The 25495-nt window shown below is 41.6% G+C and overlaps 1 protein-coding gene across 2 annotated transcripts in view; it reads right to left on the bottom strand.

Annotated features, from left to right (window-relative positions):
* LOC109904301 (otoferlin-like) overlaps positions 1-25495 on the bottom strand; it is a 45829-nt gene that overhangs the window by 16204 nt on the left and 4130 nt on the right. Inside the window, exons 3-26 of one of the 2 annotated variants that reach the window (XM_031787831.1) lie at positions 23692-23744; positions 19638-19711; positions 19173-19347; positions 17384-17438; positions 17149-17280; positions 16898-16960; positions 15268-15352; positions 14993-15152; positions 13818-14004; positions 12480-12666; positions 11457-11680; positions 9644-9752; positions 6359-6548; positions 5368-5488; positions 5131-5231; positions 4385-4475; positions 4064-4180; positions 3674-3826; positions 3251-3440; positions 2721-2845; positions 2408-2542; positions 966-1127; positions 613-732; positions 183-344 (exon numbers count right to left, since the gene is read on the bottom strand). In XM_031787831.1, the coding sequence (XP_031643691.1) occupies positions 183-344; positions 613-732; positions 966-1127; positions 2408-2542; positions 2721-2845; positions 3251-3440; positions 3674-3826; positions 4064-4180; positions 4385-4475; positions 5131-5231; positions 5368-5488; positions 6359-6548; positions 9644-9752; positions 11457-11680; positions 12480-12666; positions 13818-14004; positions 14993-15152; positions 15268-15352; positions 16898-16960; positions 17149-17280; positions 17384-17438; positions 19173-19347; positions 19638-19686 (3093 nt within the window). In that variant the 5' untranslated portion in view covers positions 19687-19711; positions 23692-23744. The remainder of the gene's footprint in view (positions 1-182; positions 345-612; positions 733-965; positions 1128-2407; positions 2543-2720; positions 2846-3250; positions 3441-3673; positions 3827-4063; positions 4181-4384; positions 4476-5130; positions 5232-5367; positions 5489-6358; positions 6549-9643; positions 9753-11456; positions 11681-12479; positions 12667-13817; positions 14005-14992; positions 15153-15267; positions 15353-16897; positions 16961-17148; positions 17281-17383; positions 17439-19172; positions 19348-19637; positions 19712-23691; positions 23745-25495) is intronic. The other variant, XM_020501555.2, reaches the window with a different exon arrangement.

The following is a 25495-nucleotide window of genomic DNA, read 5'->3' as shown; positions in this document are numbered from 1 at the left end:
AAAACAGTTTTCTGGTTGAGAAAACTTCATATAACCACATTACAACCAACGGATCTCTGTTACAGTAAGGTAAAGATTTCGTTTTCATGACAATATCACAACTTCATGGGAAAGTCGTCCTATTTTGGTTGTTATTAGGCGAGAACCAGTTGAATGATGGAATGATTTTAAAGAGAACTTACCACCTCAAACATCTTAACCAGGGTGCCGAAGTTAGGATTTTTCTTGTAGTTCTGGATCAGGGAAGACTGGACCCCTTTACCGGCACATTCTATGTCCACACGAGGCCTGTCCACCGCGGCTAGGTTGACCCTCTTCAGGTCCCTGAGCCCCCAGAACAGCACCTGGAAAAAGGGAACATTTCAGTAACACTTTATTTAAAGGGCACCTACATCAGGCCTCATAACCATTAATGACACATTCATTACCTATCATGACTCATTCATAACATATTCATAACCATTCATAACCTGTTCATACCCATTCATAACACATTTATAACATATTCATAACCATTCATAACACCCATTCATAAGCAGTACATAAGCATTTCCTAAATGTTACAGCAATATTGACACACTTCCTGTACACTAAGAGGAGGTGAAGTCCCACCTCGATCCTGTACTTGCTGAGGACTGGTCTGATGCCCAGAGGGACAGGTAGGATGGGACCACGGTCCATGTCTGTGGGACCGTCGATGGGCGGCAGGTCAGCTTTACCATGCGGACCAATCTGAAACATGAACAGACGTTACAGACATCAACATTACTGATTCATTTGTGTCTAATCAAATAATCTATTGTCACATGACTGGCAGAAATTATATTTAGTTTGACTATTATTAACCTAGGAAATCTCAGAATACATAAACCTTGAAAGTAAAACTTCTACATTTATTTGTCCCACCATCAATTTCCCTCCACTTTGGGACAAATAATGTTGAGGTTGATCTATTGCCAGCTCACCTGCAGCAGTTCGAAGGCTGCCAGCATCTCTCCAGCGGTGCAATTCCCCCTATAGATCTGGTAGTACTCTAGTTGGGGAGGGAAACGTGGAGGTCCGTAGTGTTCGTCAGCCATCTTGGTTATGGGCTTGGCGAAAGTCCTGCCCATGAACTCTGCTTTGCCCTGGAGTCACATCGTAACATAACAGGAAGACAATCAAAATATAATCCTGAACCTGCTTTGATAAATCAAGGACCACACCATGTCCACAATTATGAATTAAGGTTTAAATATTTGAAAGAATGGTCTCTTTGAAATACTGTACTATCTACAATCCGAGGAAATTGGCCGGTGTTCACATTACAAGCGTTTTAATAGAACAATTTGATATTTAAAAAACAGTAGCATGAATACAATAGAGGGTGTTCATGCCACATCATTCATCAATAGGTTAAGTATGGTATTAGCTTACCCAACAAAGAGGCATGGCTTGACAATGCTCATGCTTCAAAGCTCAAGATGATACAACAGAACAATGAAAATCAACTAGCCTGGTCCCAGATCTGTTTGTACAGTTTTGCCAACTTGACTTTAGGAGTTAGCTATACGCACACACTTCAGAAACGATCTGGGACCAGGCTGAAAAAAATGATGGAAACGACACTCAAACATAACCACTGTACCGCATTGGCAAAAATCTCCCATTGAAGGAATGCAAGAGGGGTAAGGCTGATGTCCAGTGAATGGGTCTTTCCAGTTAGATCTTATACCTCTTGCATGCCTTGGTCCAAGGCTCTACAAACCTGTTCCTGGAGAGCTACCGTCTTGTATGTTTCCGCTCCAACCCTAATCAAGCACACCTGATTCACACCTGATTCACACCTGATTCACACCTGATTCACACCTGATAATTATCTAGTTGATAAGCTGAATCCATGTCAGGTTAGTTAGAACTGGAGCAAAAACCTACATGAGGGTAGCTCTCCAGGAACAGGGTTGGAGAGCACTAGCCTCGTACGAATTATCCTGATCAGATCTCGTAAGATCTCGTAAGCTCGCGAGATCAGCATGGTTCGTACGAGACTAGGAGAGCCCTGCCTCGGGGCATAATGCTCTCCTCCACTACTTCCAGACTTCAATCAGAATTCAATTCAAACTCTACTTATCCCGAGCCAGGGTCATCCAAAACAATGGTGTTTATGTTCAGGAATAGATATCAGATCATCAGTTGAGTAAACATATACATTCTTTCAAATATAATTCATATCAATTCTGTAAAATCAGATAAACATATAAGTTGCAACATTACTTGACAATGATGCTAACAAAGCTCCTACTACTGTATCTACAAGACCTCATTCAAATGCAGAGACTCCTTTGAATGACATGTCATTTATGTTACTTAGATGACTGGGGCAGCAAGGAAAGACGGGGTCTGGGTTCTGACCAGGCATCGTGCTTACCACCGTGTCCTGGTCATAGATTTCTATGACGATTATAGGAGGGTCGTCCCTGAGTTCGCCGACCTCTCCGAACAGTTCTACGTTGTCAAACACCATCAGCTGGTCCCAGGTGGGACACAGTGTCTCATTCAGCACCTGGGCGGATAGTGACAATCATTCATTTATTCATTCATTCACAACCCATCTTGTTACTCTCGTTCACCATTCTGTTATTATTATACTTAAATTACTTTAAAGATGATAGAAAGTTATATTTGTGGAATCACTGTATTTTTTAACAAATAAACTAAACAAACAAATCTAGTTGTCCTACCTCTGTGACCTGGCTGTGTGTGGAGAAGAAGACCCTGGCGAAGGGGTCAGAGAGACCGCTGCTGTCTGCCGCAAACAGGCTGCGAGCCTGGTACATATGGACCCTCAGCTGAAAGATCTGCTTCACTGTGGAAGAGGGAGGGGGGGACATTTATCAATGGGATTCTCTAGCTTCCCTTATTCGTAGTGCAATACAATATGTGAATAGAATCTGAACTACTAAAAAATACATTCCCATTCAAGTCAACGCTCCCTGAGGAACATCAGGGATGACAACCACCATAGGGGAGTTTGCTATAAAGCACAGACCGATCAGAGACCACCAGGGTAAGTCTGAGGGATCTGTCCTTTCTAATCACTCTATTTCTATGTTATATGTGGATATGTGTGGCACATGCATGGGACATCACCGTCTCCCATACTCATATGTCTAGACCTCTGTTAATGTAATCAATGGGATTCTCTAGTTTCCCATATGCATAGTGCTATATGTGGTGAATCGGACGCCATCTGTCTCTCAGTCCCTCTTACTCATGTATGTGAGGCTGATGGGAGGAGCAGACTGCGAGCCAGGTCCTTTCTGCATCTTGTTCTCCTCGAAGCCATTGGGCAGACCAGACAGGAAGTCTTTCCTCTGACGGTTCAGACCCAGCCACAGGTAGATCTCTGTCTTCGCCTGCACTGTCCAGCCAGCTGCCCCAAATCCCTTCTTACCAGGCAGCTGGGCATGATGAGGCAAACACATGAATGGAAATCAGATGGACACAGCACCAGTGGCTCAGAACAAGTGAAAACTGAAATGGGAATGGCTGTAATTATTACTTTTAGGGGATTTCAAACTAAATCAATAAGCACACACTGGAAGAGGAAATAGGCGTTTGGTTTTGGATGTAGAATAACTATTCAAAGACCTTAAGGAAGATGGTTTTGGATGTAGAATAACTATTCAAAGACCTTAAGGAAGATGGTTTTGACTTTGCCACAGTCCTTCCCAGTCTCCTCGTCCACCCCGGAGTACAGGATGTCTTTGGAGGGGACACGGGCGTAGGCGATTCGCTTGTTATTACTCATCATCCAGATGTAGATGTCAGGGATGCTGTGCTGCGGCTGCAATTACACATCAGTCAGTCAGTCAACCAATCAATCAATCTCTAATATATTTACTGTCCCAATTGGGAAATTTATAGTGCAATCAGGGTAAAAAAAAAACAATAACAATCATTCAACAAATATACACAATATAAAGGAAAAGGAAGATGAACAAAGACCTCTGGAATGTAATCAATAGTTTTAGATTGATTAACTACTGTATACGTATCGTATATACACTCCTTCCTGACTTACCTCATCAGCTAGGAACCTGAGCTTGTGGAGAAAGTTCTGCACCAGCTTGATCTTATCCCTCACTGTGTTCTTCTTCACCTGTGTCCTGATGGTCTTAGCCTGCTGACCTAAGTTCTCCTAAAAGCAAACACAATGAGACAAGTACACTTTTTTACCACTGACACACCACATGAATGGCCTGTTTCCTGGACACAGATCAATCCCAGTCTTGAACTAAAAAGCAGGCTCAGTAGAAATAGCTTTTTAGTCCAGGACTAGGTGTAATATGTGACAGAGAATTATATATAGAAACATTACAATCATGGATCATGTGTGCCGTACCAGTTCCCTCATGCAGGACTTGAGTCTCTCTTTGTCCAGCTTGGTCCTCCCAGTCTGGTTTTGGTCCTTGTTAGCTAGAGTCAGAAATTGACTGGGGGAAAAAATCGTTAAATGTCAGTCAATGGTACCCGAAATGGCACCCTAAACCCTATATAGTGCACTACTTTTGACCAGGGATTACGGGATACAGACAATGTCCTCCTAAAAACAAGGAATTGAGTAAGACAGTACCGAGCCAGTAGTAGTAATCAGTAGTGATAAAGGGTCAGTATAGAGCCAGTAGGACTCAGTAGTGTTATCAGTATAGAGCCAGTAGGACTCAGTGGGGTTATCAGTATAGAGCCAGTAGGACTCAGTGGGGTTATCAGTATAGAGCCAGTAGGACTCAGTAGTGTTATCAGTATAGAGCCAGTAGGACTCAGTAGGGTTATCAGTATAGAGCCAGTAGGACTCAGTAGAGTTATCGGTACAGAGCCAGTAGTAGGACTCAGTAGTGTTATCAGTATAGAGCCAGTAGGACTCAGTAGGGTTATCAGTATAGAGCCAGTAGGACTCAGTAAGGTTATCAGTATAGAGCCAATAGGACTCAGTAGTGTTATCAGTATAGAGCCAGTAGACCTCAGTAGTGTTATCAGTATAGAGCCAGTAGGACTCAGTAGGGTTATCAGTATAGAGCCAGTACGACTCAGTAGTGTTATCAGTATAGAGCCAGTAGACCTCAGTAGGGTTAAAGGGTCAGTAGAGACCTGCATCCATTGCTGAGATCCTCCAAGACCCCTCTCAGTCTGCGTTCAGGATATGCCTTCTCTGTCTTAATGACCTCCTGAACATCGTTCAGACCCTCCTCCTGTTGACACAGTGTTATAGACATGATACAACATTACTCTGATGTTTTAAGAAAGTTTGTAACGGAACTATTTATTACGTTTTACTAATGTCATTCTTACACATTTCAATTGGGTAACAGTGATTGATTGACCCACCAGTTTATCGGCAATGTTGTCTATAAGGTTGGCATTGTACAGTCTTCTTCTCTGGTCCTGCCACCAGCTCTTGATGTAAATACACGGCTTCCTCTCAAAGTAAGGCAGGTGGAAATAGTTTCTGAAAGTTTGAGATGCACAAAAAGAGAGAATGAAACCTGACCTACTGAGACTTACGATTCAGTTGCAGAGAATAGAAAACAACAATCCCGGCAGGAAAACTAGCCGAAACGATTGTCATTAGATCTAGTTCACAAGCAGAAATAACTTCCTTTCAACCAGCTTGACATGCTGGGGTGCTCTGCTAATGAATCTGTTGGGATTTGACTAGAGTTGCAAAATTCTAGGAACTTGAATAAACTAGTTTTTCCAAAATCCCGGTTGAATTCCCCTGAATCAGGAGGGAATTAGCAGGAAACCCAGAATCCTCCAACCAGGATTTCTGGAAAACCAGAGAAGTTATTGAAAGTTCCCAGAATTTTGCAACCCTTGATCTGATCTGTTGGTGATGACTGGTTTCATGGGCGGGATGGTGGACACTGAGACCAGGTCATTATCTAATGTGTCTGTTGGCATCTGACCTGTCGGTGATGACTGGTTTCATGGGTGGGATGGTGGACACTGAGACCAGGTCATTATCTAATGTGTCTGTTGGCATCTGACCTGTCGGTGATGACTGGTTTCATGGGCAGGATGGTGGACACTGAGACCAGGTCATTATCTAATGTGTCTGTTGGCATCTGACCTGTCGGGGATGACTGGTTTCATGGGCGGGATGGTGGACACTGAGACCAGGTCATTATCTAATGTGTCTGTTGGCATCTGACCTGTCGGTGATGACTGGTTTCATGGGCGGGATGGTGGACACTGAGACCAGGTCATTATCTAATGTGTCTGTTGGCATCTGACCTGTCGGTGATGACTGGTTTCATGGGCGGGATGGTGGACACTGAGACCAGGTCATTATCTAATGTGTCTGTTGGCATCTGACCTGTCGGTGATGACTGGTTTCATCGGCGGGGTGGTGGACACTGAGACCAGGTCATTGTCATCATCTCCCTCCTCTTCATCACTAGATCCATGGATCAGCTCTGTCTCCTCTTCATCTCCGTCTCCCCCACTCTTCTTCCCGCTACTCGACTTGAGTTTGGTCACACCATCAATCTCACTCCCATAGTTACCTAGTTAAAAGACGAAAGTAAAAAATATGGCGATATACACTGTCAAAAGTTTGGAGTCACTTAGAAATGTCCTTGTTTTCGAAAGAAAGACACATTTTTTGTCCATTATAATAACATCAAATTGATCGGAAATACAGTGTAGACGTTGTTAATGTTGTAAATGACTATTGTAGCAGGAAATGGCTGATTTTTAATGGAATATCATCGAACTCACAAACCCACAAATGCAGATGTTCCAGATTTTATTGCTTCTTTAATCAGAACAACAGTTTTCAGCTGTGCTAACATAATTGCAAAAGGGTTTTCTAATGATCAATTAGCCTTTTTAAATGATAAACTTGGATTAGCTAACACAAATGCCATTGGAACACAGGAGTTATAATGGGCCTCTGAACGCCTATGTAGATATTCCATTAAAAATCAGTCGTTTCCATCTACAATACTAATTTACAATTTTCTATTTTATTTATTTAACCTTTATTTAACCAGGTAGGCAAGTTGAGAACAAGTTCTCATTTACAATTGCGACATGGCCAAGATAAAGCAAAGCAGTTCGACACATACAACAACACAGAGTTACACATGGAGTAAAACAAACATACAGTCAATAATACAGTAGAAACATAAGTCTATATACAATGTGAGCAAATTCGGTGAGATAAGGGAGGTAATGGCAAAAAAAAGGCCAGGGTGGCTAAGTAAATACAATATAGCAAGTAAAACACTGGAATGGTAGATTTGCAGTGAAAGAATGTGTAAGGCAGAGATAGAAATAATGGGGTGCAAAGGAGCAAAATAAATAAATACAGTAGGGGGAGAGGTAGTTGTTTGGGCTAAATTATAGATGGGCTATGTACAGGTGCAGTAATCTGTGAGCTGCTCTGACAGCTGGTACTTAAAGCTAGTGAGGGAGATAAGTGTTTCCAGTTTCAGAGATTTTTGTAGTTCGTTCCAGTCATTGGCAGCAGAGAACTGGAAGGAGAGGCGGCCAAAGGAAGAATTGGTTTTGGGGGTGACCAGAGAGATACAGTATACCTGCTGGAGCGCGTGCTACAGGTGGGTGCTGCTATGGTGACCAGCGAGCTGAGATAAGGGGGGACTTTACCTAGCCGGGTCTTGTAGATGACCTGGAGCCTGTGGGTTTGGCGATGAGTATGAAGCGAGGGCCAGCCAATGAGAGCGTACAGGTCGCAGTGGTGGGTAGTATATTGGGTCTTTGGTGACAAAATGAATGTCACTGTGATAGACTGCATCCAATTCATTGAGTAGGGTATTGGAGGCTATTTTGTAAATGACATTGCCGAAGTTGAGGATCGGTAGGATGGTCAGTTTTACAAGGGTATGTTTGGCAGCATGAGTGAAGGATGCTTTGTTGAGAAATAGGAAGCCAATTCTTGATTTAACTTTGGATTGGAGATGTTTGATGTGAGTCTGGAAGGAGAGTTTACAGTCTAACCAGACACCTAGGTATTTGTAGTTGTCCACGTATTCTAAGTCAGAACCGTCCAGAGTAGTGATGTTGGACGGGCGGGCAGGTGAGGGCAGCGATCGGTTGAATAGCATGCATTTAGTTTTACTTGTATTTAAGAGCAATTGGAGGCCACGGAAGCAGAGTTGTATGGCATTGAAGCTTGTCTGGAGGGTTGTTAATACAGTGTCCAAAGAAGGGCCAGAAGTATACAGAATGGTGTCGTCTGCGTAGAGGTGGATCAGAGACTCCCCAGCAGCAAGAGCGACATCAATGATGTATACAGAGAAGAGAGTCGGTCCAAGAATTTAACCCTGTGGCACCACCATAGAGACTGCCAGTGGCCCTCCGATTTGACACACTGAACTCTATCAGAGAAGTAGTTGGTGAACCAGGCGAGGCAATCATTTGAGAAACCAAGGCTATCGAGTCTGCCGATGAGGATGTGGTGATTGACAGAGTCGAAAGCCTTGGCAAGGTCAATGAATACGGCTGCACAGTATTGTTTCTTATCGATGGCGGTTAAGATATCATTTAGGACCTTGAGCGTGGCTGAGGTGCACCCATGACCAGCTCTGAATCCAGATTGCATAGCGGAGAAGGTATAGTGGGATTTGAAATGGTCGGTAATCTGATTGTTGACTTGGCTATCGAAGACCTTAGAAAGGTAGGGTAGGATAGATATAGGTCTGTAGCATTTTGGGTCAAGAGTGTCCCCCCCTTTGAAGAGGGGGATGACCGCAGCTGCTTTCCAATCTTTGGGAATCTCAGATGACACAAAAGAGAGGTTGAACAGGCTAGTAATAGGGGTTGCAACAATTTCCGCAGATAATTTTAGAAAGAAAGGGTCTAGATTGTCTAGTCCGGCTGATTTGTAGGGGTCCAGATTTTGCAGCTCTTTCAGAACATCAGCTATCTGGATTTGGGTGAAGGAGAAATGGTGGAGGCTTGGGCGAGTTGCTGTGGGGGGTGCAGTGCTGTTGACCGGGGTAGGGGTAGCCAGGTGGAAAGCATGGCCAACCGTAGAAAAATGCTTATTGAAATTCTCAATTATAGTGGATTTATCGATGGTGACAGTGTTTCCTATCCTCAGTGCAGTGCGTAGCTGGGAGGAGGTGTTCTTATTCTCCATGAACTTTACAGTGTCCCAGAACTTTTTTGAGTTTAAGTTCAACATTAACAATGTCTACACTGTATTTCTGATCAATTTGATGTTCTTTTAATGGACAAAAAATGGGCTTTTCTTTAAAAAACAAGGACATTTCTAAGTGACACCAAACTTTTGAACGGTATTGTAAATTAAAGGTTGGTTACCCGGACCCAAATTAAGCCTAGAATTGAATTACAAATATTTATCAATGTAGAATCTTCATTGAGGAATGGTTTCTTAGGTACGGATTGAGGCTATTCCTAGATTACCAACCCAGGACTAGTTTTACAGTAACTGTCCAGCGTAAATCTCACTTTTTAAAGTTTATATTCTGTTAACTCATAGCTAAATAATGTTGACTCATCCTACAACACTTCAAAAACCCCACCTCAAACAACCGTTTAAAAAATGCTTGCTGTTTCCTCATAAAGGATGATGTCATGTTGGCTCATTGGCTGAGCTATTGAAGCTACAAACCTATTGTAACCTCGAAGCAGATTGGTTTGTCCCCGATCTTCCTGTCAATCATGGTGGCCTCCAGGAACGCCCCGAAGAGGAAGAACTCCTCCACTTTCCCTGTGGCGCTCTGGATGGAAAGAGACACAAACATTAACATGGAAATACATTATAACAGGAATAATCCCCCCCACTTTCACAGTGGCATTCTGGAGGGATGGAGACACAAAGATGAATATAACTAGATGTATATTATATGAACAAAAGAATGTGGACACCTGCTTGTTGAACATCTCATTCAAAAAGCATTATTCCTCCTCCTCCAAACTTTACAGTTGACACTATGTATTGTGGCTGGCAGCTTTCTCTTGGCACCCACCAAACCCAGATTCCTCAGTCGGGGCGACAGGTAGCCTAGTGGTTAGAGTGTTGGGCCAGTAACTGAAAGGTTGCTAGATTGAATCCCTGAGCTGGCAAGCTAAAATCCTGTCGTTCTGCCCCTGGACAGGCAGTTAACCCACTGGTCCTAGGCTGTCATTGTAAATAAGAATTTGTTCTTAACTGACTTGCCTATTTCAATAAAGGTAAAAAATTAAAAATAAAATGGTGAAGTGTGATTCATCACTCCAGACTATGTGTTTCTACTGCTCCAGGGTCCAATGGTGGCAAGCTTTACACCACACCAGCTGACACTTGGCATCGTGCATGGTGATCTTAGGCTTGAGCATGGCTGCTTGGACATGGAAACCTGATTCATGAAGCTCCAGACTAACAGTTCTTGTGCTGATGTTGCTTCCAGAGGCACTTTGGAACTCTGTTGTGAGTGTTGCAACTGAGGACAGATTATTTTCAGCACTTGCCGGTCCCGTTCTGTGAGCTTTTGTGGTCAACCACTTCGCAGTTGAGCCGTCGTTGTCCCTAGACATTTCCTCTTCACAACAACAGCACTTACGGTTTACCGGGACAGCTCTAGCTAACAAGGCAGAAATGAGACATTTGATGAACTGACTTGTTGGAAAAGTGTCATCCTATGATGGTGCCACGTTGAAAGTCACTGAGCTCTTCAGTAAGGCCATTTACTACTATTTTTTCTATGGAGATTGCATGGTTTTCTGCTCGATTTTATACACGTGTCAGCAACGGGTCTGGATGAAATCACCGTATCCTCTAATTTGAAGGGGAGTCCACATACTTTTGTATATATAGTGTATGGCTTGAGAATTCTGTAATGTGTACAATATGGTTGAGTGATGTATGAAAATATATGAGAGTATGGTGAGTATTTCCATAATGAGTATGGAAATGTGGTGCATGCAGGGTTCTGGTCCAGGACTCTGGCAAAGACCTGTAACGGTTACTTAGACGGTCCCTGACTCAATCGGCTCTGTGACTTACATTGTCTGAACACATAAAAGACCTCTATTAATGGAAACAGTCAGTTAATAATGTAGCGTCAGAGATCAGCTAAATAAAGATGATGAATAATTTAGTCAGGTTGCACCGTGATGATCTGTTGTTGTGAGGTGTGAGTCACCTGTAGGAGGGTTTGTCTGCTTGAGCACTCACCCAAGGAAGAAAGAAAGAAAGAAAGAGAGAAAGAGAGTGTGAGAGAGAGCGAGAGAGAGAGAGAGAGAGATAGAGAGAGATAGATAGGGGAAGACACTCACACACAGAGACACAGAGCGACCGAGAGAGACAGGAGACAGAGAGAGAGAGAGAGAGAGAGAGAGAGAGAAAGAGGCAGAGAAAGAGACAATGAGGGATAGAGACTGTGTGTGTGTGTGTGTGTGTGTGTATGTGTGTGTGTGTGTGTGTGTGTGTATGAGAGACCCACCTCTGAGATTTTGGGCACCCCCTCTACCTTGACCTCTGTGGAGCTCATAACCTCTGGAGAGGAGGTGTCCAGGATCTCCACACACAGGCTGACCAGCAGACGGGCCCTGAAGGACACCCCCTCCCCCAGCCCCTCGTTCAGGTCCTGGTGCTCGTCCATGATGGTGTAGCTACGGGTGGAGCCATACATGTTTACCCAGGCCGGACCCAGGGTGGGAAGGAAGCCTGGCAGAGAAGAGTATGGTTGTTAAGAGAATGGCTACTTGGCAAGTGCTTTTGGAGATTGGAGCGCTAACACAGCCAACTCCGGACCACACACTGGCAAAACCCATTTCTCAGTCGTTTACACTTGGTCAGACTTTTCATGAGGTAACACTTCCCCAAACTGGTCCAGCTGGGACTTGGCACCAATTACAGTTTACTTTACTCTATACCAGGGTTCTCCAACCCTGTTCCTGGAGAGCTACCCTCCGGTAGGTTTTCACTCCAACCCTGTTCGTGGAGAGCTACCCTCCGGTAGGTTTTCACTCCAACCCTGTTCCTGGAGAGCTACCATCCTGTAGGTTTTCACTCCAACCCTGTTCCTGGAGAGCTACCCTCCGGTAGGTTTTCACTCCAACCCTGTTCCTGGAGAGCTACCATCCTGTAGGTTTTCACTCCAATCCTGTTCCTGGAGAGCTACCCTCCGGTAGGTTTTCACTCTGTATCTAATCTATCACATCTAATAATTAGCTGGTTGTGAGTTGATTTAAGAGATACAACTGGAGTTGGAGTGAAAACCTACAGTATGGTAACTCTCCAGGAACAGGGTTGGAGTGAAAACCTACAGGAGGGTAACTCTCCAGGAACAGGGTTGGAGTGAAAACCTACAGTATGGTAACTCTCCAGGAGCAGGCTGGGAGAGCCCTGCTTTATACAAACACCAAATACATCAAAAATGAAACACAGAAGAAAAAAAAGAAACACAAGAAACACAATACACAGTATCTTCTGAATTAAGGGAAACATGTCTCCACTGAAGCACCTTTGTCTCCATCATTGGCGATCTTTCTCAGGTCAATGAAGTGTGTTCCGAGGGCCACGTCGTTCACTTTGTCCGAGTCTCGGATCTGGACCTTCATGCGTTTGCAGAGCGGTGGAAACATCTCAGTGAAGACGATCTGCTCGTTCCAGATGGGCTCGTAGCTGCTCTTCTGGATAGATGTTTTCCCCTGGGATCACAAAGCATTCCAGATAGGGAGGGGAATAGCATAACATAGCATAGCATAACATGCTGTAGCATAGGGTAGTTTAACATAACATTGCGTAGCATAGCATAGTGTAACATAACATAGCGTAACATAACATAGCGTAACATAACATAGCATAGCGTAGCATAACATAGCGTAACATAACATAGCATAACATAACATAGCGTAACGTAACATAACATAGCGTAACATAACATAGAGTAACATAACATAGCGTAACATAACATAACATAGCGTAGCATAACATAGCGTAGCATAACATAGCATAGCATAACATAGCGTAACATAACATAGCGTAACATAACATAGCTTAACATAACATAGCGTAGCATAACATAGCGTAACAAGGCATAGCGTAACGTAACATAGCATAGTGTAGCATAACATAGCGTAGCATAACATTGCGTAGCATAACATAGCGTAGCATAACATAGCGTAACATAGCATAGCGTAGCACAACATAGCGTAACATAACATAGCGTAACATAACATAGTGTAACATAACATAGCGTAACATAACATAGAATAGCATAACATAGAATAGAGTAACATAGTTTAACAGACACATGCATACACATGATAACACACACACTCTACACACATACGTAGTGGCCTGAGGGCACACAATTAATGTGTTGTGAAAAGTGTTATGAAATGTCATGTCATATGTTTTTATTGTATATAACTGCCTTAATATTGCTGGACCCCAGGAGAGCTAATGGGGACCCTTAATAAATACAAATAACATAACATAGTTCAATGTAACACAGGATAACAACATAGTTCAACGTAACACAGAATAACATAACATGCTTTAACGTAACACAGAATAATATAACATAGTTTAACGTAACACAGAATAACATAACATACTTTAACTTAACACAGAATAATATAACATAGTTTAACGTAACACAGAATAACAGAACATAGTTTAACGTAACACAGAATAACATAACATAGTTTAACGTAACACAGAATAACATAGTTTAACGTAACACAGAATAACATAACATAGTTTAACGTAACACAGAATAACATAGTTTAATGTAACACAGAATAACATAGTTCAACGTAACACAGCATAGCACCTGAACAGTGCTTTAACTTACCCTCTGGCCAGCGAACAGTATTTGTACATAAGGGTCCACAAGGTCCTTGTTCTCCCCTATAAAAGCCTTCTTGACATTAGCCATGATGCTGGTGTTCATCTTGGGAAGGCCCTCGGCTCTGTAGATCTTCACATAGTAGCGAGCCCACTGGCGCTCCGCGGGGACCCCCTCAGGTAACAGCAGGTTACTGAAACCACAGAATCAAAGAGAACACTTGTAACACACTGTATTTTATCTCTATGACTAAAACAGCATTAGAAAGTAAGCAAGAATTGTGAGATGGGAGATCTTTCACAGGGCTCTTTAGAGCAGGGAGGGGCATCTTTGATGGGGGTGAGGGGCCGCAGTGGCTTGCGGGTCTGTGTACCCACATCCATACCCACACATGCAGTCAGCCTCTTGGGGGCCCTAAGCAACATTTTGATTTCTCACTCATATCCCCAGTAATATGTAGGTTAGGGTTAATTACCTCTACAGTATTAGTGCTTTTCTCATTCATATCCCCAGTAATATGTAGGTTAGGGTTCATTCATATCCCCATTAATATGTAGGTTAGGGTTCATTCATATCCCCAGTAATATGTAGGTTAGAGTTCATTCATATCCCCAGTAATATGTAGGTTAGGGTTCATTCATATCCCCAGTAATATGTAGGTTAGGGTTCATTCATATCCCCAGTAATATGTAGGTTAGGGTTCATTCATATCCCCAGTAATATGTAGGTTAGGGTTCATTCATATCCCCAGTAATATGTAGGTTAGGGTTCATTCATATCCCCAGTAATATGTAGGTTAGGGTTCATTCATATCCCCATTAATATGTAGGTTAGGGTTCATTCATATCCCCAGTAATATGTAGGTTAGGGTTCATTCTTATCCCCAGTAATATGTAGGTTAGGGTTCATTCATATCCCCAGTAATATGTAGGTTAGAGTTCATTCATATCCCCAGTAATATGTAGGTTAGGGTTCATTCATATCCCCAGTAATATGTAGGTTAGAGTTCATTCATATCCCCAGTAATATGTAGGTTAGGGTTCATTCATATCCCCAGTAATATGTAGGTTAGGGTTCATTCATATCCCCAGTAATATGTAGGTTAGGGTTCATTCATATCCCCAGTAATATGTAGGTTAGGGTTCATTCATATCCCCAGTAATATGTTGGTCATTGTTTACCCTTCTATGTCATCTTCATCGGTTTCTGTGGCCTTGTGGGGAGTCTTGATGTTGTCTCCTTTCCCCACAACGGCGATGTCACATTTAATGTAACCTTTGCACCCGGCAGTGATGTCATCAGGGTCAGAGAGAAGGGCCCATTTGTGGAAAAACTGGTGTTCTGTTGAACATTTTTAAATTAAATAAAACATCAACATGAATATGAACAACGATCAACACCAGAACCATAGATGGGTCGCTAGTAGCTACTATGTTTCTCTCTGTTTCTCCCTGACCTGGCTGTGAGTAGACGGTGCCTATATCCAGTTTGAAGGAGCCAACCAGGGTGCCACTACGCAGCAGGTTCTTGGAGTGGATGACCTGAGGGATGGATAAGCAGATTGCAATGTGCTTCAGTAACATTTGACCTGAGTTGACTATTATGAAAGACTGTATGAATAATAGATAGTGATTCCCATGGCTCTCCATTCATCTAGATAGGGAGGGGAATTATAGACTGTATGAATAATAGATAGCGATTCCCATGGCTCTCCATTCATCTAGATAGGGAGGGGAATTATAGACTGTATGAATAATAGATAGTGATTCCCATGGCTCTCCATTCATCTAGATAGGGAGGGGAATTATAGACTGTATGAATAATAGATAGCGATTCCCATGGCTCTCCATTCATCTAGATAGGGAGGGGAATTATAGACTGTATGAATAATAGATAGCGATTCCCATGGCTCTCCATTCATCTAGATAGGGAGGGGAATTATAGACTGTATGAATAATAGATAGTGATTCCCATGGCTCTCCATTCATCTAGATAGGGAGGGGAATTGTAGACTGTATGAATAATAGACACAGCGATTCCCATGGCTCTCCATTCATCTAGATAGGGAGGGGAATTGTAGACTGTATGAATAATAGACACAGAGATTCCCATGGCTCTCCATTCATCTAGATAGGGAGGGGAATTGTAGACTGTATGAATAATAGACACAGAGATTCCCATGGCTCTCCATTCATCTAGATAGGGAGGGGAATTATAGACTGTATGAATAATAGACACAGAGATTCCCATGGTCTCCATTCATCTAGATAGGGAGGGGAATTATAGACTGTATGAATAATAGACACAGAGATTCCCATGGTCTCCATTCATCTAGATAGGGAGGGGAATTATAGACTGTATGAATAATAGACACAGCGATTCCCATGGCTCTCCATTCATCTAGATAGGGAGGGGAATTATAGACTATATGAATAATAGACACAGAGATTCCCATGGTCTCCATTCATCTAGATAGGGAGGGGAATTATAGACTGTATGAGTAATAGACACAGAGATTCCCATGGTCTCCATTCATCTAGATAGGGAGGGGAATTATAGACTGTATGAATAATAGATAGCGATTCCCATGGCTCCCCATTCATCTAGATAGGGAGGGGAATTATAGACTGTATGAATAATAGATAGCGATTCCCATGGCTCTCCATTCATCTAGATAGGGAGGAGAATTATAGACTGTATGAATAATAGACACAGCGATTCCCATGGCTCTCCATTCATCTAGATAGGGAGGGGAATTATAGACTGTATGAATAATAGACACAGCGATTTCCATGGTCTCCATTCATCTAGATAGGGAGGGGAATTGTAGACTGTATGAATAATAGACACAGCGATTCCCATGGCTCCCTATTCATCTAGAGAGGGAGGGGAATTATAGACTGTATGAATAATAGACACAGCGATTCCCATGGCTCCCTATTCATCTAGATAGGGAGGGGAATTATAGACTGTATGAATAATAGACACAGCGATTTCCATGGCTCTCCATTCATCTAGATAGGGAGGGGAATTGTAGCGCAGCTGTTTGTTTGTTTGTTTGTTTGTATGGTGGTAGAGCTACTCACCGAAAGCTTCAGGATCTTGTCAAACATAACATCCGATGGGACGTGGAAGTCAAAGACAAAATACTAAAAGAGAAATGTGAGATAAAATAAATGCATGAGGGTAATGAAGTTTTCTGTTAAAATGTGTAGCTTTATTGAAAATTTACTAAATATTCAAGAACAATGCTGTAGACCTTGTTATAATCATCATCACACTCATCATCATCATCAACCTCCTCCTCCACATCATCATTCCAGAGCAGGCTGGTTACCTCATTGTAATATGGGCAGTTTGTTGACTCCTTCATCTGAGTGTACTTCTTATCGTCTCCGATCTCCACACAGACCACTGGGTCCATGTTCAGCCCTACTAGCTGTCTGGCCTCTACAATGGTAACACTAACCTGGTGAAATAGGATTATCATGTATAAACACTCTGGAGTACAACAATATGTTAAATTCGGATTATTCCTTGATTCATTGAGCATACTATATAGTTTAATTTACTTGGTAATCCACTGGTCTCCCGGCACTAGGTTCCATCTTAATGTCTGGTTTTGATCTGACGTTAGACACATGTTAGAAAAATGTTTTAGTGTGATTAAATCAATGCAGACTTTCATTTCAGAATTCTGTAAAACTACAGGATACTACATGGTAAACAATGTAATTGAAACACCTGTCTTCAATCCAACACGCAGAGTTTGCTTCTATGCTATCTTACTTCACTGAACAAAAATATGAACACAACATGTAAAGTTTTGGTTCCATATTTCATAAGCTGAAATAAAAGATCCCAGAAATGTTCCATACTCACAAAAAGCTTATTTATCTCAATTGTTTTGCACACATTTCTTTACATCCCTGTTACTGAGTATTTCTCCTCTGCCAAGATAATCCATTCACCTGACAAGTGTGGCAGATCAAGAAGATGATTAAACAGCATGATCATTACGCAGGTGCACTTTGTGCTGGGGACAATAAAAGGCCACTCTAAAATGTGCAGTTTTGTCACACAATACAATGCCACAGATGCTTGTCGTCCTCACCGGGGTCTTGACCTGACTGCAGTTTGGCATCGTCTTCAGTGGGCAAATGCTCACCTTCCACGGCCACTGGCACACTGGAGAAGTGTGCTCTTCATGGATGAATCCAGGTTTCAACTGTACCATGCAGATGGCAGACACGCTGTATGTCAGGGTTCCCCAACTGGTGTCCCGCGCACCGAATGTTTTAAAATAAAATACTAAAAACACCAGCTCCATGATTTTCATTAGAAATCTGTTCCCAAGCATTCCCACGCATAATAGAGAGACACGTGATCGTAAGTAAGGTTTGAAATGATTAATGTCTTAGTCAAATAGTATATCTGTTTGCGGTCAATTTACAGTCTACAAATTATTTGTAATTATGTTCCGGTCCCCCCAACCATCCACTCAAGAAAAAAAATCAGCCTAGGATACAACCATCCCTGCTCTGCAGATTTTGCTGCGAAGAGACATTAAATCATTAAATTATTTGTTTTGGTACTGTCCATGTAGCTTATACTATTTAAAATGTGTATAGTATGTATAAGCTGGAAGTAGAGGTGTTGTTGTCCATTACGGGGTTACAGGAAAATAATAAAGGAAAATATATATATATTTTTTTATATGGGGGATTGGAAATGATGCAGAGAATTACATTGATGGAAGCTACAATCTAGCTGCAATATTAAAGCTGATCTTAGAGATCCTGGTTCGAGTCCAGGCTCTGTCGCAGCCGGCCGTGGCCGGGAGACACATGGGGCGGCACACATTTGGCCCAGCGTTGTCCGGATTAGGGGAGGGTTTGGCCGGCAGGGATCTTCCTGTCCCATCGCGCACTAGTGACTCCTGTGGTGGGCCGGGCGCGATGCATGGCCCGCATGCAATATCCAGCAACTTCGCACAGCCATTGAAGAAGAGTGGGACAACATTCCACAGGCCACAATCAACAGCCTGATCAACTCCATGTGAAGGAGATGTGTCAGGCTGCATGAGGCGGTCACACCAGATGTTGATTGGTTTTCTGATCCACACCTCTGGTTTTTTAAAGGTATCTGTATAATTTGTATTCCCAGTCATGTGAAATCCATAGTTTAGGGCCTAATGAATTCATTTCCATTGACTGATTTCCTTATATGAACTGTAACTCAGTAAAATCTTTCAACTTGTTGCATGTTGCATGTATATTTTTGTTCAGTGTACATAGAAGTGTATTTTATGTGTAAATTGAATAGCAAACCACAAGCACCATAGAAGCGTGCTGTGCTTACCTCTTGTTAGAGACGTTAGTGGTGACGGCTGTGACTGAGGCCAGGGAGATGGTGTCAGGGTCAAGACCCCCTCCCCCTCCCATCCCTCCCGTGAAGTCCAGGTCCTCTGTCTCCAAGATGGCAGCCTCATCGCCTGGACAATCACAGTCAAGGAGGCCACACCTGTCAGAACAGCCTGACAGGATGACGATAGCTAAGCTCGACAACCACCCTTTAAGGTTGTTTGTGTGACTTTTTAAAATTTCTTGTATTAATTTTTGTTGGTATTAATGTTTAATGTTACTGTTTACAATTTATTGTAGGTTATGTTAGACATTTTAATCTGCATTTTATCACAGTAAGTGGGACCAAAGGTTGTATGAAAGCATTTTACTTATCTCCATTATTTTAAATGAAACAATTGGTGTGTGCGTGTGTGTGTGTGTCCGTGCGTGTGCGTGTGTGTGTGTGTGTGTGTGTCTGTACCCCCTCCTCCTTTCCCGTGGTCTGACTTATGGCCACGTGATTTCTTCATGTTTCAGAACAGTCCTCTTCTTGCTCTGTGAAGTAAATAAAAGTAGGGTCATTTTGTGGGAGGTTATTGATGCGTAGAATGCGGTTTTAACCAATCAGCATTCAGGATTAGACCCACCCGTTGCATGATGATGTGTAGACACATAATGTGTGTTAATACTTTGTATACAATACGTTTTGGAGTTACTAATCAACAAATTCTACACTGGTGATTTGATTGATTTGAGCTCTTTTGGTCCATGTACAGCGCACTACTTTTGACCAGTGCCCTGTGTAGGTGATAGAGCGCCATTTTGAACACACACCAGTCTCCGCTCATGGCAAAGCATAAGAGTGAGTTTGTCAGTCTCAAATGGTATCCTGTTCCCTATGGGCCCTAATCAAATGTAGCGCCCTGTATAGTGAATAGGGTGTCATTTGAACCTAGTCCAGGGTATTTCTTAAGGCAGGTAGCCTGATTTCCATTCTACCACCACACCCTCATTTGGCCTCCGATGGGGAGTTTAATAATTCACATCCCATGACCTTAATACATCAATTAACCACGGATACATTTCACATGCTTTGTGAAAAAGAAGAAAAAAAAGCACTCACAATAATTAGTCATGCAAATATAAAACTAAATGTAAAGCATCAGTTTATTCATGACTGAGGATATTATTAATAACAAGCTCTACACAGAAATGTTGGTGAAACACATCATGAAATTGCTCACAAACATCTAAGTACTTATAAAACATTGAATGAGATGAGACCATGCATTTTAAATGCTTCATATGGCAGCAACATTTTGAAATCTAATAGGAGTCCAGTAAAATCCACATAACATCTAGGCCTACTTCACAATCTAATAGGAGTCCAGTAAAATCCACATAACATCTAGGCCTACTTCACAATCTAATAGGAGTCCAGTAAAATCCACATAACATCTAGGCCTACTTCACAATCTAATAGGAGTCCAGTAAAATCCACATAACATCTAGACCTACTTCACAATCTAATAGGAGTCCAGTAAAATCCACATAACATCTAGGCCTACTTCACAATCTAATAGGAGTCCAGTAAAATCCACATAGCATCTAGGCCTACTTCACAATCTAATAGGAGTCCAGTAAAATCCACATAACATCTAGGCCTACTTCACAATCTAATAGGAGTCCAGTAAAATCCACATAACATCTAGGCCTACTTCACAATCTAATAGGAGTCTAGTAAAATCCACATAGCATCTAGGCCTACTTCACAATCTAATAGGAGTCCAGTAAAATCCACATAGCATCTAGGCCTACTTCACAATCTAATAGGAGTCCAGTAAAATCCACATAACATCTAGGCCTACTTCACAATCTAATAGGAGTCCAGTAAAATCCACACAACATCTAGGCCTACTTCACAATCTAATAGGAGTCCAGTAAAATCCACATAACATCTAGGCCTACTTCACAATCTAATAGGAGTCCAGTAAAATCCACATAACATCTAGGCCTACTTCACAATCTAATAGGAGTCCAGTAAAATCCACATAGCATCTAGGCCTACTTCACAATCTAATAGGAGTCCAGTAAAATCCACATAGCATCTAGGCCTACTTCACAATCTAATAGGAGTCCAGTAAAATCCACATAGCATCTAGGCCTACTTCACAATCTAATAGGAGTCCAGTAAAATCCACATAACATCTAGGCCTACTTCACAATCTAATAGGAGTCCAGTAAAATCCACACAACATCTAGGCCTACTTCACAATCTAATAGGAGTCCAGTAAAATCCACATAACATCTAGGCCTACTTCACAATCTAATAGGAGTCCAGTAAAATCCACATAACATCTAGGCCTACTTCACAATCTCATAGGAGTCCAGTAAAATCCACACAACATCTAGGCCTACTTCACAATCTAATAGGAGTCCAGTAAAATCCACATAACATCTAGGCCTACTTCACAATCTAATAGGAGTCCAGTAAAATCCACATAGCATCTAGGCCTACTTCACAATCTAATAGGAGTCCAGTAAAATCCACATAACATCTAGACCTACTTCACAATCTAATAGGAGTCCAGTAAAATCCACATAGCATCTAGGCCTACTTCACAATCTAATAGGAGTCCAGTAAAATCCACATAGCATCTAGGCCTACTTCACAATCTAATAGGAGTCCAGTAAAATCCACACATCTAGGCCTACTTCACAATCTAATAGGAGTCCAGTAAAATCCACATAACATCTAGGCCTACTTCACAATCTAATAGGAGTCCAGTAAAATCCACATAGAATCTAGGCCTACTTCACAATCTAATAGGAGTCCAGTAAAATCCACATAACATCTAGGCCTACTTCACAATCTAATAGGAGTCCAGTAAAATCCACATAGCATCTAGGCCTACTTCACAATCTAATAGGAGTCCAGTAAAATCCACATAACATCTAGGCCTACTTCACAATTTCTTAAATGTTCACAGTATTCCAATTAACAGGTATGCAACTAATGGCATACAGTGCCCAAAACAAGTCATTCTGAATAAAGCTGTGGACCATACAGTAGCTCTACTGAGAGTATGCAATGCAAAAAGATTCATCCCTGAAGATAAATCTATAAATTAAAGCCAACTGATCAGAGATCTATCATGAAATCCACCTTGAAATAATTCCTCCCAAATTGCACTGTAGGTGTGTTTTTTGTTACTTGGAGTATCTAGAGCCCGAAAGCTTCCTCAATATAATAACATCATAGATATGACCAAAGAAAAGCCAACTACAGTTTACACCAGAGAGAAAAGCCAACTACAGTTTACACCACAGAGAAAAGCCAACTACAGTTTACACCAGAGAGAAAGGCCAATTACAGTTTACACCAGAGAGAAAGGACAACTACAGTTTACACCAGAGAGAAAGGACAACTACAGTTTACACCAGAGAGAAAGGACAACTACAGTTTACACCAGAGAGAAAAGCCAACTACAGTTTACACCAGAGAGAAAGGCCAATTACAGTTTACACCAGAGAGAAAGGACAACTACAGTTTACACCAGAGAGAAAGGACGACTACAGTTTACACCAGAGAGAAAAGCCAACTACAGTTTACACCAGAGAGAAAGGCCAATTACAGTTTACACCAGAGAGAAAGGCCAATTACAGTTTACACCAGAGAGAAAGGACAACTACAGTTTACACCAGAGAGAAAAGCCAACTACAGTTTACACCAGAGAGAAAGGCCAACTACAGTTTACACCACAGAGAAAAAACAACTACAGTTTACACCCGAGAGAAAAGCCAACTACAGTTTACACCAGAGAGAAAAAACAACTACAGTTTACACCAGAGAGAAAAACAACTACAGTTTACACCAGAGAGAAAAAACAACTACAGTTTACACCAGAGAGAAAAAACAACTACAGTTTACACCCGAGAGAAAAGCCAACTACAGTTTACACCAGAGAGAAAGGCCAACTACAGTTTACACCACAGAGAAAAAACAACTACAGTTTACACCCGAGAGAAAAGCCAACTACAGTTTACACCAGAGAGAAAAAACAACTATAGTTTACACCAGAGAGAAAAACAACTACAGTTTACACCAGAGAGAAAAAACAACTACAGTTTACACCAGAGAGAAAAGCCAACTACAGTTTACACCAGAGAGAAAAGCCAACTACAGTTTACACCAGAGAGAAAAGCCAACTACAGTTTACACCACAGAGAAAAAACAACTACAGTTTACACCAGAGAGAAAAACAACTACAGTTTACACCACAGAGAAAAGCCAACTACAGTTTACACCACAGAGAAAAAACAACTACAGTTTACACCACAGAGAAAAAACAACTACAGTTTACACCACAGAGAAAAACCCAGTGAGAAGAGATCTGTTGGATTCATCATTTAATATTCAAATCAATGTTATATATAAACAAGGCTTTAGACTATGCTGTGTCTATGCTATATACAACAGCATTGCTCTCCATGAATTCTATCAAAAAATGGTCTAGAATCATTTGCATACATACCATTAAAGAAAACGTCACACTTTCCTTTTCTTCAAACGAACTCTCAATGGTTACTGTTGAAAGAAATAAAAAAAATATTCTACATAGCCATTTCAGACGTTTACAATGCAGAAACTGAAAGGCCAAAAATGTAAAGTTGCGCGAAAAACAATAAGGTTTGACCAGGGCAGGAGTTGTGCTGGAGTGATGTGATATGTCAATGAATAGTGTATGAGTGTTGAACTCGAGACAGGCTGGCAGTAAAACTAGCTAGGTTGGTGAGAGAGAGACGTCACTGCAAACTAAGTCTGCTAAGCCAAACTAGCCAACAAGACTTGTTCCATCAAGTCACTGCAACTTTTTTTTTTATAAGACATTAAAGTTCAGATATGCAAACATATATAGCACATAATATGAATCCAATTTGTCTGATAATGTATGAATTATGTTAATGAAATGTGTCTATGACTCAGAATTCTCAATTCACTTTACATTGGGAAAGGACCTCAATGTAGCTTTGTGAATTGTGACAAAAGTTGGGTTGGCAGAAAAGGTATGACCAGAATTAGGCTATTTCTTTGTCGGCAACCAAAGACATCTGTTAATATTTGTGAGGTCAGGTGTGCGTATGTACGAGACAACAGGAAGCTAATCAATAAAGTGACCTGTGATAGAATTACGTGCCACACAACAAAAAGTTGGCGCTTCTCAGTCACTACTATAGGAAGAATGATCTTCCTTAAATCATTCATGGGGTACTGCTCCAATAGGGAGATGATCTTCCTTAAATCATTCATGGGGTACTGCTCCAATAGGGAGATGATCTTCCTTAAATCATTCATGGGGTACTGCTCCAATAGGGAGATGATCTTCCTTAAATCATTCATGGGGTACTGCTCCAATAGGGAGATGATCTTCCTTAAATCATTCATGGGGTACTGCTCCAATAGGGAGATGATCTTGGTGGATCAAAAGGCATCAAGCCCTAATCTGAACAAACACCACTGTGTCGTGTTCTCATATTCATCTGAGTTTAACATGACTTTGAGCTTTTAAGATTTCTGACTACATGTTTCAAGTGATCCAGCACCCATTTCTAAGTAGGAATGTGGTGGAAATCCAAACAAAGTCGAACTACACAATACAGCAAGGACTTGTTGGGGGGAAATGACCTAAATCTTTCTTCCACGAGAAATGAAATAGACATTGAGCAAAAATGATTGATTACTCGGCTAAAGCACACTTTAGCAGCTTCAATACAAGTTCCACTGAAAACTAAAGTAGAACTCACCAGCTCATCAATAACACATACTCTGAAAGCCATGCAGTACGTCTAATGTTGCCTGTATCCGACAAAACAAGTCAATTATTTAGGCTTTAGTTCCACCCAGTGTTGCATGTGTCTTCCTCATTGTGTGAAGGTATCGCCCACATCAAGAGAAAATAAATGGATTCTGGTTTGCATACAAAGAACGCATCTCTACAATACATATGTAATATGAGATGTAAAGAAATAGTACTGGTCTCCTTTTCAACTGAAAGCTACTGTACCAAGCTTAATACCATAGGTTTGTTGTATAATGTGTGTTAATACTTTGTATACAATACTGTCCTATGTTGCTCCATTGGCGTGGCACTTGCCAGGCTAAGTTCATGGGTTCAATTCCCATAGGAATCACATACACACGTACTGTATACACTCACTGTACTGTCGGTTGTCTTGGAGACAAGCATCTTGCTAAGTGACAAATTACAATACTATATTATTAGTTGTGTATCATTCAAATACTTTCAGCAGATCCTCTATCCAGTCACTTCATTCTAT

This window comes from Oncorhynchus kisutch, linkage group LG14, assembly GCF_002021735.2.
Source record: "Oncorhynchus kisutch isolate 150728-3 linkage group LG14, Okis_V2, whole genome shotgun sequence".
Classification (NCBI taxonomy): domain Eukaryota; kingdom Metazoa; phylum Chordata; class Actinopteri; order Salmoniformes; family Salmonidae; genus Oncorhynchus; species Oncorhynchus kisutch.
This window is presented reverse-complemented; position numbering and strand designations above follow the sequence as displayed.